Source organism: Durio zibethinus, chromosome 22 (assembly GCF_047325235.1).
Source record: "Durio zibethinus cultivar Kanyao isolate XHJ-2024 chromosome 22, ASM4732523v1, whole genome shotgun sequence".
NCBI classification, from domain to species: Eukaryota; Viridiplantae; Streptophyta; class Magnoliopsida; order Malvales; family Malvaceae; genus Durio; species Durio zibethinus.
Window position 1 is genome coordinate 5,478,294 of NC_143183.1, and position 16,626 is coordinate 5,494,919.

General features: G+C 30.4%; 1 protein-coding gene and 1 pseudogene across 4 annotated transcripts; one reads left to right on the plus strand and one right to left on the minus strand.

Annotated features, from left to right (window-relative positions):
• Window positions 1-3,908: 3,908 nt before the first annotated feature.
• Window positions 3,909-5,898, plus strand: LOC111307836 (UDP-glucuronate 4-epimerase 6 pseudogene; annotated as a pseudogene). Its single transcript, XR_016331977.1, has one exon. The product of XR_016331977.1 is annotated as a UDP-glucuronate 4-epimerase 6 pseudogene (transcript).
• A 3,303-nt stretch (window positions 5,899-9,201) lies between these two features.
• On the minus strand, window positions 9,202-15,415 carry LOC111307837 (methylenetetrahydrofolate reductase (NADH) 2-like). 3 transcript variants are annotated; one of them, XM_022906119.2, is made up of 12 exons: window positions 15,381-15,415; window positions 14,531-14,941; window positions 14,383-14,443; window positions 14,191-14,273; window positions 13,906-14,079; window positions 13,078-13,251; window positions 12,491-12,591; window positions 12,264-12,375; window positions 10,759-10,839; window positions 10,485-10,662; window positions 9,619-9,953; window positions 9,202-9,492 (listed from the first exon to the last, which is right to left on the minus strand). In XM_022906119.2, the coding sequence occupies exons 2-12, from the start codon at window positions 14,933-14,935 to the stop codon at window positions 9,409-9,411; spliced, it is 1,788 nt and encodes a 595-aa protein (XP_022761854.2). In that variant the 5' UTR covers window positions 14,936-14,941; window positions 15,381-15,415; the 3' UTR covers window positions 9,202-9,408. The 3 variants fall into 3 exon arrangements, with proteins under 3 accessions (XP_022761854.2, XP_022761853.2, XP_022761855.2); XM_022906118.2 differs by having other exon boundaries at window positions 14,531-14,947; XM_022906120.2 differs by having other exon boundaries at window positions 14,531-14,984.
• Window positions 15,416-16,626: the final 1,211 nt, after the last annotated feature.

A 16,626-nucleotide genomic window follows, 5' to 3' on the forward strand; every position in this document is an offset into this window, starting at 1 on the left:
TTTATTTAATTTTGTAACTATAATAAACATTTTTTTTTGTACAAAAGAGATTATAAAAAGATTTATAAATATTAAATTTTAAATTTTAAACTTATTGGATATCATTTTTTTAATTATTTTAAATACAAACTTTAAATCATAATCACTGACACTAATCGTTTAACACAAAATTAAGTCTAAACAAACTTTCAAGTGTAAAAAGTTGCTATGAACTTAGTATGGCATATAGTTGTTAAACGTAAATCTATTTGCACTAATCAACCATGACTCAAAGTCTATATAGAAGAATATGAATGCCAATTTAAAGTCAAAAGTACAAAAGTTGGAAGTGTAGATTACTATCTTAGTCACCCCATATATTTTGTATTTAAAATTTGGGGTTTTGGCATCATTTTCTATAGTTATGTTCAAAAAATCTAATTATTATATGTATTTTTCTTACATTTATATCTTCCCATGTGATAAAGAGACTTCGTCTCACACGGAACGATAGGTAAGGGATGACCCCAAAAAGATTTAATGTGGCCTTTGGAGTTTGGAACCTTCCCTTATATTTCCCATCTAGCATCTTCCACCGGTAGGATAAGGACATTTATGGATCCAACTTGTAGGACCCATGTCCTACGTCAAACCTTGTGGGTTGTACAACTTTCACATTTACTATTTTTTACTATGAATAGATCAATTGAGTTGTCCAAGATCTTAAATAAATTTTCTTATTTATTTTTATTATTTTCCCACTCCAAACAAGGATAGATCTATAGTTTCATGCACTGAAAAAGGTTGTAATGGAAACGACCTTCACGGAAACTGCCCTTGCATTTCTTATTAACTACAATAGCAACCTTATGAGAAATAAAATTTATGAAATCGATTGGTGGTTATCGAAAAAGATAGGCTAAAATATTCTTTAATTCATTATTTATAAAAGGACCCATTAGCAGATATTTATAAACATTATTTAAGAGATATTAAATATTATCTTTTAAAAATAATTACATAAATTAATTAAATTAAAATTAAATTTTATATTATTATATTTTTACAAATTCTATACATGAAATAGAATAATCTTAATTTTTCTACGAGAGAAATACTTTTCTCACTTTATTTCAATATATCCTTTTTCATTTTTATTCCCCAAATGGGAAGACTTAATAATTATTAAAAAAGTCAATGAAGTCTTGGCTTAATAGTAAAAAGATCTTAGATTTTGATGTTTTAAGTTTAAGATTTATTGTGTAAATTTAATTATTTAGTTATATCATAATTTATTATTTGATTATTCAATGATTAGAACTTAATTATATTATAATAGTTAATTATACATATGTAATATTTAATGGATTTATATTTAATATATTGTTAGTATATAAATTCTATATACTGTTAGTGAATAAGATGATATCATCTTATTAATGAAGTGAATCAAATAATACTATCTCATTAATGAGTAATTTTTTAAAAAAATATTAATTTTTATATATTTATTTTAAGGATTGATATTTATTCATAATGTGACATTATTTTATTTATTAACAATATATAAAATCTATACATTAACAGTGTATCAAATATAAACTCGTATTTAATTACCAATGTAACTTAAAAATAATTATTAAAGAGATTTATTAATAATTAATTTAGAATTAGATTTAAAACATTGATTAAGTTGTGAATTATAAGATAAGACTCTTTATCAAATCAAAGTCTAATTTAATAATTTACAAAAATTATTACATTGAATCTAGATCATGATTGATTTATGAAAGAAAAATAGCCAAAAAATAAATTCAGGGTTTCCAAAGTCACATTCCATTACTTAATAGAAACATAAATTGTTTCTCCTTAAATTATTTTCGATTTACTAATGTTAGTCTTCAAGTTGTTTTGAGTGATAAATGGAATCAATCAATGGGTCAAGATTTACTTTTCAGCACAATGGAAAATTAATTACCAACAAAACTACATTATAAAAGAAATGGACCCTGCCAAACACGTTTTCTCAGAGTCATTATAATTTTTTTTTTGGTCGGTGTCATTAATATAATTCATAAATGGGATAATGTCTCATTTAGCCCTTAAACTTTACAAAATTTTCAATATAGTACATATATTTTAGAAATGCGGAATGTGAAATATGTACTACCATTTGGTATGATAATTTGGGACCCGAAATTAACACCGATAATAAAATCAGCTGACATGCCTAGTCGCAAGAACAAGTGGCCAGCAATACTACATCATCGTATCATGTCGGCATTGAAAGCTCATTAAAATGTCAACCTGGCATGAACATGTGGCATCACAGCTATATGTCACGTGTCTTTAAAAATATTTTTATTTTAAACTATATTATTGAACATTTAAAAAAAATTATAAAAATATATAAAATTATTTCTTCTTTCCTCACCTATTTCTCTATCTACTCTCATCGTTTAGAAATCCGGTAATTTTTGAGTTTTTATTTTTAAAAATAAAATTATTTGAATGTGATTTTGAAGGATGATATAATTAAATATCATAACAAAATATGTCACGGATATTATATGATTGGATGATAATCATATCATTCATTTCATCTAACATCTCAAATATTAAATTAATTGATAAAATAATAATAAATATGTCACATTATATATTTTACTTTAAATAAAAATATCAAATTAAAAATTTTTATATAATATAAATTTTTATAAATTTTTTCAAATGAAAATATAAAATTATTTTCCAAAAAAATAAATTGTTCTGAGCTCAACAATAAGAAAAAAAAAATGATTAAGACCACCTACGCGGCAAGTTACTCGACTTGCAGAAACAGAACCTAATAATAATAATTAACTGTACCTTAAACTCTGTAAAAATGGCATAATTTGAATTTTGGAAAAAAAAAATTCAGAAGATGAATCGAAACCTTAAATTCTTTGTCGGTAACAAAAATTCATAAATATACGCTGAAAATTTTAAAAATAAAACAAAAAAAAGCACAAAGTTTTTATTACTGGTTGACCTAGGTTTAAAAGAAGTCATGATTCACGGCCACATGATTTTACATTGAACTGCCCACAAGTTTCCCAGAGGATCGGTCCATTTTTTTTATTGGATAATGAAAAAAAAAAAAAAATGGAGCTCTTGCCATTAGAAATTGATATCAAAATAGGATTAACAATTATTTATTAAAATAAAAAATTAATAAAATCTTAATAAAACAATAAAAGAGAGAATAAATGGACAAAATATAGATAGAATAGCTTCAATCCAATTTTTTTTATACTCCAAAGGATTCCAATCAAAATTATTTAGAATGAGTGATGCTACCTCATGATCTAACTTTTTTTTTCCCAATTAGTATATTATTATATTATTTTTACATAAAAAATCATTATGTAAAAATAAAAAATATTAAAATATTAAAATTTAAATTTCAAACATATGAAATATTATTTTTTAAAAAATATTATATAAATTAACTGAATTATATTTTGTTGCTTTATTATTATAGTATACTAAATTTAGAAATGAGTGTCAAATAAGTAATTACCAATTTAGCATTTTTTGAGTATGAAATTCAATTTGTTTACAAATTGAACGATGCTATTTTTAGTAATTGTGCACGTTGCCATGGGTATGGAACAGGGATATGGAGAGTTTGGAAGTTGAATGGAAAGTCTTAGTGTTGACATTGCATCACGTGAGGAGCACATGGGGGGATGGGTTTTTCCCTACAGAAGAAGATAGCTGCCAAAATTCTCAATCTCCTCCCATTTGCATAATAATAACAATGATCATTGATTTGATTCACATTGTAATTATCAATGAAAACAAGGGCCATTTGGTCATCCCATTTATTGCCCACTTTCCATCTGTAATCTATAGTGAAGCAATCTAAGCTAGGTTAAAACTACCCGGACAAAGGAAGTGGTCTCCAACCAACACCAACGCCAGCCCCTGCCCCTCTTTCCTCTCCCTCTCTGTCTCTTTATAATCTTCCACCTACACTCTCACGAATTCAGGGCTCAACCTCAAAAATCAAGCTCTCTTTTTTAGTACATTGAGCCCTTTTCTCTCATTTCCTTTTTCTCTTCCCAAACAGCAAAAAAGACTTCAATTGAAAACAAAACCAGAGAAATCTTGAGAAATAATGCCTACACCACCAGACACAAGCAAAACCGTGAAACTAGAGAGATACAATAGCTATCTCCGAAAACTTCACAGCACAAAAACGCTAAATGCTTCTTCTAAACTTCTCTTCCGAGTAACCCTTCTCATTGCTTTAGTTTTAATCCTCTTTTTTACCATCAATTACCCTCCTCTTTCTGACAATCCCCACCATGTTCCTCCTCATCACCGCCACCACCACAGTTTCCTCTCTACTTCTCTTTTTTCAGCCACCTCTCCCGGCGGCGCCCCCTGGGAAAAACAAGTCCGTCACTCTTCCACCCCACGTAGACCCAATGGGTTTTCTGTTTTAGTCACGGGCGCCGCCGGGTTCATTGGTTCCCACTGTTGCCTCGCTTTGAAAAAACGAGGTGATGGGGTTCTTGGTTTAGACAACTTTAATGACTACTACGATCCTACTTTGAAAAGAGCCAGGCAAAACCTTTTAACCAAGCACCAAATTTTCATTGTCGAAGGTGATTTGAACGATGCACCGTTGTTAACCAAGCTCTTTGATGTCGTCCCTTTCACTCATATACTTCACTTAGCAGCTCAGGCCGGTGTACGTTACGCCATGCAAAACCCACAATCGTATGTGAGCTCGAACATTGCAGGTTTTGTTAACCTACTTGAGGTAGCCAAAACAGCCAATCCTCAGCCATCCGTTGTTTGGGCTTCTTCAAGCTCTGTTTATGGCCTCAACACTGAAAACCCATTCTCCGAACGAGACAGGACCGACCAACCAGCTAGTCTTTACGCTGCTACCAAGAAAGCTGGGGAAGAAATTGCCCACACTTACAACCATATTTACGGTCTTGCCCTTACGGGACTGCGATTCTTCACGGTTTATGGGCCCTGGGGAAGACCCGACATGGCTTATTTCTTCTTCACTAAAGATATTCTACAAGGTAAGCCCATTGACATTTACCAGACACAGGATCAGAAAGAGGTGGCGCGTGACTTCACGTACATTGACGACGTCGTGAAAGGGTGTTTAGGGGCATTAGACACGGCTGAAAAGAGCACCGGAAGTGGTGGCAAGAAGAAAGGTCCAGCTCAATTAAGAGTATACAATTTGGGGAATACCTCTCCAGTCCCTGTTGGGAGATTGGTTTCAATCTTGGAAGGATTGCTAAACACAAAGGCCAAAAAACATGTGATCACGATGCCACGAAATGGGGATGTGCCCTTCACACATGCCAATGTGACCTTAGCCTATAAGGATTTTGGATACAAACCCACCACAGATTTGGCCACCGGGTTGAGGAAATTTGTCAAATGGTACGTTAGTTATTTTGGAATTCAGCCGAGGGTAAAAAAGGAAACTCAAAATACCAAAGAATCCGGCTAAGAACATTGATCTTCATCATCATTCACATGGTTAGCCCCCCCCCCCCTTTTTTTTTTCTTTCCACCCCTTTAATTTCTTCTTATTTTCCCTTTTCGTCATGAATTTTCTTCTTTTTCTTTTTTAGAGTTATTGTTGTGGTCCTACTGATGTAAAAAGGATCAAATTGTTGCAGCTTGTTTTTCATGTAGCATATAGATATAGATTTGATGTTATAGAAAATGATAAATGTGAAAAAAAAAGAAGAGATAATTAAGAAAGGGAGAGAAAGGTGTAGATCTGTGGAGATGAAGTGTAATAATGTGGTAGGGTCTGCTGGAAAGAATGCAGATCTTGACCGTTGATTTTCATATAAAAAGAAAAAAAAATGATGACAGCAATTTGTTTATGCATTTATTTTTCTTTTTATTATTTTTTAGTTATTATGTATGTTATTATTATTTTTAAATATCATCCTCATATTCTTCGATTTTATTTGAATTTAATTTTTTAAAATGATTTTATATTTTGCAGAATATTTTGATTTCTCATAATGATTGAAATTGACAAATATTGAACTTGACAAAAAAAATAAAATTATTTTCCTTATCGATTAGATTAATTAAAGTTTGTGAGTGTTGTTATCCTGTTTTGATCATTGTTTTGGTCATAATTAATTTTGCATTTAAGGAATGCAAGAGGGGGATGAGATGAGGTGTAAATTTCATTATTTGCATTAGTGAAGCTTTGATATGAATGAAAATGGGTGGGATTCTCTGATTTAAGGATAATTACTTTGATTTAAAAAAAAAAAACTGGAAATTCATTTTTTTTTGTAAAAAAAAAATTCGAAGTAAATAAATTGTTCAATCCCATAAAATAAAAATATATCATATCTAATAATTTAAAATAAGTAATTACAGATCGTATATTTAAGATAATCCTAACAAATGATTTTCACAATGAAAATCCATTGTTGTTATTAAGCAGAGTTGGTTCAAATCCTGAACTTTTTTCATTAATAAAAACAATTGATTTTATTTTAATAAATATCATTTTGAAATTGAAGAATATTACAGATTGATCTTAAGAAACATGTTACTTTTTTATGTTTGAGATGAAGCTGTAGCTTTATAGCATGAAAAACCAAATAATTTTAAGTTAAACGGTTTAAAATTTTAATAAAAATTATATAAATTTAATAAAAATAAAAATAAAAATATATTTTATATTTATTATGTATTGATATGAATTATAATATAATAATTGTAATATTTTATTTGTATTTAATTGTAATAAATTTTCGACTTATGATTAAAACTTAACTCAGGATTATTAGTAAATGATCAATGATGAATGTCTATCCCTCGTAATTTTTATTTTGTGCTAAAAACTTAACACCAATATTTTTTAAGATCAAAGATCAAACGACAAATAAAGTTTGGTTTGGCTTAGGGTTCATAAATTTGTATTCTAATAGACAGACAGACAGACAGACAGACAGACAAGTGCTGCATAAATATTTGTTAAAAGATCATGAAAACTTCCGACGAAACAATTGGTTTTTCATTATTAAATTATATATATGCCTAATTAATTATAACTAATAATTTATCAAAAAAATTATGACTAATAATTAGAAATAGGATATTCATGCCAAACTAAAAAAATTAAAAAAAAAAGATTTAGTATTTAACATATATAAAAAAAAAAAAGATAATTTGTAGTCAATGAAAGTATTCGTTTAAGAGCATTGGTTGATTTCAGTTGACTTTCTGAAATTTCTAGTGCCGAAATTCCCTACCAAGTTTCTTAGAACTCACGTTTTTTGAAAATATATGAATCTTTTTTGGAAAATAAAAAGTAAAAAATAAAAAATAAAGCTAAAATTAATTCATAGCAAAAATAAGTAAGATTTTCCTTTAAGAGACAATAATTAAACTTGAAGCAACCTTTCTGGACCTCTCACATGAGTTGTTTTAAAGCCTAATATAAAACATGTTCAGATGCATTCAATGTTATAGGATACAAACAATTAAAACTATCCCTTACTTACATTTTCTTTTTAGTTTTAATTTTTTGTTATTTGTTGATTTTTTATTTATATAAATATTTTAAATTTTATATTAAGAACATAATTTAATTATTTGAAAATATAAAAAAAAAAACTAAAAATATGGATTAGACAAATAACTATATAATTTTTTATAATTATTTTTAATTATTTGTATCATGTAAATTTTATAAATTTTTTAAGATAAATAAAATTATTCCAATAATAAAATTAAAACAAAATTGTTACAAAAAGTGCTGGAAAGATTTTGAAAATATTTCAATATAAATTTTTATTTATTTTTAATAAATTATTTAGTAAAAAATAAATGTTGGTAAAATCAAAATAAAAATAAATAAACTTTTTTAAACCTCTTCAAAATAAAAAATAAAAAAACAAATGGAAAAATTTTCTGAAAATTTTATCATAATATTGGAGAAATTTTAAAATTTTTTTAAAATTTTAAATAATAAAGTTTAATTAAAAATAAAATACAATTTAGCTAAAACCTTTTAAAATAATATAAAATTATTCAATAATGTCTTTGGATGGACATTTTTAAGTTGTTAATACCTTTTTCGCTCATAAATTAATAAATAAGATAATAATTTTCAATTGAATTGTGAGTTATCAAATTACTTTTTTATTGTCAAATAATTATTGGTAGATAAAGAACAGAAATAAATTATTACATTTGGTAGGTAATAGTATATTGGACTTTGATTGGATTAAGACACGTTGAGTTGATGTTGAATTGAATAAGTGAAAGTTTATGAGTTTTGAATTTTATAAATTTTTATCCATAATTAAATAAAAAAATATATAAAAAAAACAAAAAATTAAAATTAAGTTATTTTCTATTTTAAATATTTTTTAAAAAATCTATATATTATAATAAATTAATCAAATGATTAATAAAAAATACAACGCGCATAATGTAACAAAAAATTAACAAAAATGTAATTGCAAGTATATGAAATACTATATATTAATTTTAATAATTTTTGTCAAAATATATGAAATAATTATACATAACATAGCATGAAAAATTAACAAAAAAAATTTCTCTTTTTTTCATTTTCATTGTATCTTGGGCTCATCTTTACTTTTCGCATAAACGGCAGCCATTAATTCCATGTTACAATTTCCCTCACTGATCGGTAATCACAGCCTCCGAAAAAGGTAGACACAAAAATAATGAATGAGATACATAAATAGCGTCCTGGCTCCCAACCTCGATACAATTAGGGGTGTCAAATGGATTGAGCTAGGTCTGTATAATCCATTTAATTATTAATTTTTGTGTTAGTGTAATATTAATTTTTAACATATTATAATATATTAGTACGATTCATAAAAATTAAAGATAAGATACAGTATAATATATGATACATAATATTCATAAATTGTACGATGCCAAACATAATATTATTTTTCGTGCTAGATCAAGCACAATCTATTAATAATTTTTTAAATTTTTAATTATTTTTTAAAAATTCATTTATTTTTTAAATTCTAATTCAATAAACTAATAGTGAGATCACTGGTAGATTTAAGAACTGGACAGATAATCCTTTAGAAAGGTCACTTAAAATAAGCTTTTTTACGTTGCCATGTGATAACAAAATAATAATCATGACTTCAGAGATTACAATTTGCATCATGAATGAAGAAGGAAATGTGTCAAATTCCAATTGAGTTATTATTACAATTTTTTTTTCTTTTCGTGTTTGATAATGTCATTATTACAAATAAGGTTACAATTCAAACACCAAAGGCAAAAAAAACCTATAAATAATATATGGAGAAAGACAGCCATAAAAGGGGCTTACGAGATATGATGAGTTGAGCATAGCAGAGCGTGTAATCTTCAAAGATCTTCAAAAACAGCAAAAATATCACCACTCATGTAATCGTTATCTACCAAGCTGACTAAATAGTAGCTGCTTTGAATCTGCAAAAATGGAAAGGAAAGCATTGTATTATGATTATAGTGCTCAATCCTGAGAGAAATGAAGTTGCTTGAGTGAGCGTGAAAGTGACCAATAACTGTCGAGATTGCATAGGTTCATTAGTTAACCTCTTCGAGGAATTTTTTAGATGGATCACCGTCCGGGTACAAGGCAGCCCATGATCTTGACCAGATTTCGAATGCTTCATCCTTCCACACCATGAAGCTGGCAGGATCCACCACAGTTGGCTGGATTATTTCTTTAGCAGGGAAGACTCCCCAAGTTACTGCATTAACATCTGTCAGGCCAATGTTTGATAACAAATTCCCTTTTTTGTTGACGGCAAAGTAAGTAACAGATGAGAAGGTCTTGCATTTGTTGACAAGTGCATCTAATTTTTCCATTGAGCAGAAAAACTCAAGATAAGCCTTCTGGTAAACATACCCTCCAGGGCCACCCCAACCTGCAAGCAGTTGAACGAAAAAAAGTTAGACCAGACATAGCACCAGCTTTACAATGAGAAGTGGAAGCTAAGGGAAGGGGACAAGAGCGCAAGGAGTTGTCCTGCCCGAAGCACATCAAGGAGTTCTCAACCAACTGCATACTCAGGCAAACTACTATCCTGCGCCTACATATATATATGTATATTTATTTATTTATTTATTTATTTATATATATGAACAAAGGAACAAAAATCCAACACTTGGTACAAATGGAGAAATAAAACTGAGAAATCAAAGGCTCTTAATTCTTTACCAACACATCTGCCTGTTTTTCCATAATATCTGATGACTCTGTGCTAAATTAAATTCAAAAACCAGTTCCTTTTAACTTATCCAATAAAACATATATCGCATTCAATTAACTCAAATATAAGACAAAACCGGATTGCAGTATTTTTTTTTTTTTTTGGAGGGGGTGGGGCAACAGAATCATTCTGTTCGACCAAATTAGAGGATACATAAGAAAAAGCAAGTCAGATACTAGTACTTACCAACAGATGGAGAATCAGAGCATTCCCCATTGACAGCTGGCTGGCTATTGATGGTAAGGAAACCCTTCAAATTGATCCTTCCTAGCTGTTCATGTATAACCTTTGTCTCTGGCTGAAGCCCATCCAACTCTGACCAAGGACTACTTCTCAACTTACCCAGACAATAATTTTTAAATTTCTGATAAACACCAGTTCCAGAGAAACAATATCATAATTATATCCGGTAGACTTAAAAAGAGAAAAGACTAAATAGACACCAAGCTAAAAGTTCTACCTCTTGAATATCATCAATACATTTTAATGGGGTAGCCCATTCTTGATAAAGTTTCTTGTCACGTGCACGAGGCCTCATAAACTATTGAGAAATTAGATCAATTTTGGTCATACACAGGTAACACCATCAAAAAAAAAAAAAAGAAATAAGGACATTTTCTCAACTAAACAATAGTTCTCATTACTCAACATATCACCACTTCAGCATAAAGGGATATCATAAAAAAAATAAAAAGGGTACTTCTTACATGAAAACAAATGTTCATGAATTGGAAAATTTAATACATAGAAAAATCAAATATTTAACTATTTATTATATTCATATGAACAATTAGTATTTACCATACAACGGAGGTTCCATTATGATCTATAGGGTCTCCATTCCAAATCCACACAAACAAGGAACAATAAATTCACACCACGAACTCCTTGACAGGTTTTCATTTGTTGGCCAGATTCCCAAATGTACTTGGTAACAAGTTAACCCAGTTAGTTTTTAAGTCATAATTGTACAACCAACACATTCGATTTGTTGTTGTCAAAGGTGCAAGGTGCACTCTAGTAACTCCCTTACATCGGTCAAGGCACAAAGCATAAAAACAGAGCTCACCAACTGAAGTAAGGTGATCATTTCAAACAAATAATCAATATATAAATAAAACAAAGAAGACCCAATGTAATATATAGTAATTAATAATCTCAAAAAATACAATTTTGTCAATAAGCGTTAAAGATTTTGCTTCATTCAATTGTCCAATGTGATGCAAAGATCAGGCACTATGAAAATAAAATGAAAGTCATCATTCATTAAGTACCAACTCATATTTCATTCCTTCCATTTTCAAGAAAAACTTGTGAATGGAGTATACAACTCATTTTTTGTTTTTGGTTCCTCAGTATGGTGAGATTAGTGATACATCCTATAAATAAGAGGTGGGATCCCTAGGAGCCTACATGAACTGATACAGGGACACTATCCGTTCTCCTTTTTATTTTCTACACTTTTTCTTCATGTTTCAGCACTCAAGGACCAGCCCTTCAGAATCCAATCAAAAAATTTCTCCAAATTCTACTAAAAGCTGATCTTTGTAATAGCCTGCCTATCAAACAACCCCCCAGTTGATTAAACCCTCCACCAAATCCTACTTTTCTAATGTGCTTGTTACTGAAATAAGATCTCATAAGCATCCAATAACTTATAATAAGATCTAGCATGTAGGTACAAGTCTGCTATTATCATTTAAGCTCTAAAGGAAACTATTAACACAAAGTTCATAGCCATACAATCTACCATCAAATAAACATGTTAATTTTATGCACCCATAACAGATGAAATAGTTCAAGAGATTGAAGGATATGAGCATCAACTTGTTATTGTGCAAACCAAGATTGACGAATAAACAAATAGTAGTTACACTTTCTCCAACAGAAATTGAATGGATCGAAGATATTTTGAGTATCATTGATAAGAAACAAAGAAAGTGCAAAGTTCACCATTTTGCATACCTGATAGTCGGATAGTGCACCATATGATGGATTTCGAGAATCACCCCATCGACCATGTGGGTACTGGTCCCAACCAATAGTCCTGGATATGTAACTCTTCGGACGGTTAGCCCTGCCATAATTAGCCAGAAAGATCAGATATCCAGGAAAATTCAACCATTATTGTACAATCCAGTAAACTGCTTCCAGCTAGCCAATAACAGGGAAGTTCAACATTTACCACATACCAAAATATTGGGCGAACATCTTCTTTAACTCGAAAAACATTTGCAGGGCGTCTCCAAGGTAAAAACCTAGAAATTTTGGACTCTTCAATCAATCCAAGGTTCTGCCAACATAAACCTATGATTCAGCATGGGCAAATGAATATAGCCAAAGCTATTTTCAATGTTCATCTCTCAATTACTTCCAATTGAGGAAAAGAAATTTCCTTATCTTAAATTGATTGAACAATAATAAATCACTTAAATGAAATTTGCAAGTAAATCCCAATCTTATTCTGTGCTTGCATGTCTTTACTTTTCTTCATTATTTCAACTGATATTCACTTGATTATTTGAAAATAATCTATGAGAAAGTAAGACACAAACCAATAGATTGTTTTAAGGTTTTTCTTAAATTAGCAAAAACATATAGTTCAAGAGTTTTCATTGGCCTTGAATTTGTTCAATTTGAGGAAGAAAGAAATTTTGAACTACATATTTATTTAAGATTTTCTTTTTAAATTTCAAAGTTCAAGAAATCAGATGATATTCCATAATAACATCTTCGACATGCCAAAGATATGATGAAATATAGGATAATAAGAACCAACCATTAGAATAGCTAATGCAGATTTCTCCATGTTTAACGTATAGAGGTGCAATGTCTTAATCCCATGAGCTAAAATCTTGCGGCACATTTCTGTTCCAAGGTGAATCCCATAGGATTTGACAGCTTCTTCATTGTCCTTGATAGGTTCTAAGGCAGCAGTAATCTCATCTGGTATCTACAATGAGCCATTAGATGCAGATGTTACATTCAAAAATATTAACAATAGCCTTCCATCTCCACTCTTCTAAGTAATCATAATCAACATATTAAATAAATAGTTGCGAAAAAACAGCCCAGACAGTGCATTGTGATGACATGGGATACCCATCCAAATTAGGGACCTCCAAAATCTTAGAACTTTTAGCCTTTGAGAAGACTGATACTGTATTCATTTCCTTTCTGCAAACAATGCACCACGTTCTTCTATAAGCATGGGTGTACCTCAATGTGCACATCTCCACTGCTTACGGAAATTTTTTTAGTCTACAGGAGTGCATAACCCTTAGGGGGAAAGGGGAGGAGGTCCTGACTCGAAACCAGGACCCCATGTCCTCTTTACAGCTTCCATGGCCACTAGGCCAAGAGGCAGAGGATGCTGCTTATGGAATTATTTGAAAAACTGGCTAGTACCTTTTTCAAAAATGAATTATGGAAAGTAGAATATCCAACTATTACATAAACCTTTTCAAAAAGTTACCAATGGATACCTGTTGAAAGGCTCAAAAATACCTGAGCATAATTTTCTCAGACTATATGGAAATGAAGGTCAAATGCATGATAAAAATCGCAATGTTTGTTATACAAAAGTGAAACAGGTTACGCCACATACCTTAGTTTTGCAAAAGCCAGTCATACGCAAGAAACCCTTATAGTTATTAATGGGCATAATACCCGGCACGATAGGACATGTAATTCCAATTTGGCGACAGTCATTGACAAATTTGAGAAAGATATCAGTATCATAAAACAGTTGAGTGACGATTAGATCAGCTCCCGCATCAACCTACAGATTAAAGAGGTTTTAGCACAAAAATTAACTAATACATGGAAATAAAAATGGAAACATTAAAAATTAGAACAATATTTCCAATTAATTAATGAGTTAAAGTAAAACCTTTCTCTTCAAGTAAGCAAGATCATTCTGATAAGCTTCAGGTGTAGCCACACCTTCACTTCCAATAGCATCAGGATGTGCCTCTGAGCAAAAAAGTAAACCATTAATAATGACAAGCCACAAGAACAACGTCTTGTTAGCATACAATTAATCCAACAAAATATGACATAAATAAAAGAAGATGAAAAGCACCTGGATAACCAGCAACTGTTATGCCAAAGTAGTCACCATATTTGGCTCTAATATGTTTTACCTAATATTTAGAAAAAAAAGTTAGTAACATATTTATTAAAAAAATGAAAACAAAATGAAAAAAGAAACAGAAAGAACAAGGCTTTACCAGATCAAGGGCACAGGCGAAGCCACCTTCAACCTGGACGAACTTGTCCTGGCCATGAGGAGGGTCACCTCGGAGGGCAAGAACATTCTGAATGCCATTAGACTTGATGGTCTGAAGAGCATGGTCGATCTTCTCTACAGGCATGTTAGTGCAAGTGAGGTGCATCATGGTCTCCACACAGATGATATTCTGCATCTTGTTAGCAATGTCAAGGGTGAGATCTGCAGTGGAACCACCTGCACCCCAAGTAATGTCACAGAATGATGGATTATGAGCAACCATTCGATCCATCCTCTCAAACATGTTGTCTACTCCATCCTCAGTCTTTGGAGGGAAGAACTCAAAGGAAAACACCACTTTCCCTTGGTCCTCTAGCAAAGACTGGATCTTCTCTATCACCTTCATCTTAAACTGGATCTGGGACAGTCGGTGTCAACATCAGCTTCAAGTTAAACTAAGAATTGAATATGAAACTCAGATGTTTGAATAAACAAACAAGAAAGGAACAAAAAGGCAAAAGAAACCAAACAAACCCAAACCCGAATCTGAAAGAAAAACTGATAATTCAGAGCAAAAATCCAAACTTTAACTTTGAAAAAGAACACAGAAGAAGATAAAAATGAAAATTAATATCAACCCTTTTCAAGCAAATCAGATCAGCTAAAACATAAATGATATAATATAAGTTATACGTTGCCAAGAATCCAAAAGCCACCAAATATAGACAGAATATTTCAAATCTAATATCCGAGGTTTGTTGTAGTACATTGTCCCAAATTCATGGAACAAAACTACAACATACATGTCAAACAACAATTCCCAGAAAATATGAAAAAGAAATGAAACTCACAATTGGGTTTGAGATGGGGAGAGAGATGGAGGTGCGAGATCGTGGAAAGTTGAGCTGACAGTATTTGAGAGAGAAGCGGGTGGGGGTTGGTGTGGCTGAAATGACAGAGTTGCCACTCAACAACCCTATATACATACATTAGCCACCCCGCACCAACTTCCGAGACTGAAGCATTTTTTTTTTAATTTTTATTTCCTTACATACGAAACGATACGATCCGGTAGCTTCAATCCTCTCTATAATTTACCAACCAAAAAACAGCGACGTGTTGAAATCAGCTTTTGAAAGTGAAATTCCTGACAAGAACTAATAAAGATTAATAGAGGTAGTTTTATTTGATTTCATCCTGTTATACATAATCAGATTTTAACTTTGTCTCCATTTCTCAAGCCAGTTTTTATTTTGATGAGATTTCATAATTACAACAGTAAGTGATATTTTATCTGATTATAATAAAAATTTACAAATAATTATATGAAGATTGTAATAAATTTAGTCAGCTTGATAAATTATAAAAATATAATTGTGTATCCATCAATAATTAAATAAAGATTTACTCATTTTATTTTAATTACTATGTAGTAAACTTTAATATTAATTTAATTTTATAAAATGAATTCCTTGTCCAAAATGTATTTATTATGAATTCATAAAAATCTTTAATATTTTAAAATGGATTTGTTGTTCTTGTTCCCATTTTGTGAGATTATTTTACATAAATATTTTTTTTTACTGTAATTTCAAAGAATTATGTAAAACTCTACCATTTAAAAATATAAACTTTATATAATAATTTTTTTTATAAATCTTATATAATATTAAATTATAATTAATTACATTTCACTATTTTCATGGCGCTTTTTCTAATGGAAAATGCCCATCCCGCACCACGTTGGTAGTGCTTGAATCTAACAATTTGGCATACCCAAGTTGTTGACTTGCTCTAAATCAAATAAGACGCATATTTTATTCGGCTACCCTTGAAGGCCTAAGGGATAAGGTAATGTTGCCTCCAGAACACTGCAAGACAGATGTCTTAAAAGGACAAATGCTTTAACATCGAATGATTGAGGGAGATAACATTATGTTAATAAGGGAAAAAGAAAGGGAAGTGTAATTTATCATTGCAAATTGGAATTACACATACAAACTCAAAAGAGAAAGTGCAATATCTAGTAGAACAAGAACTTCACATCTCACAAAAAGTTGAGCTTTCTCTTTTATTTCTTCCCCCCTTCAATCATAA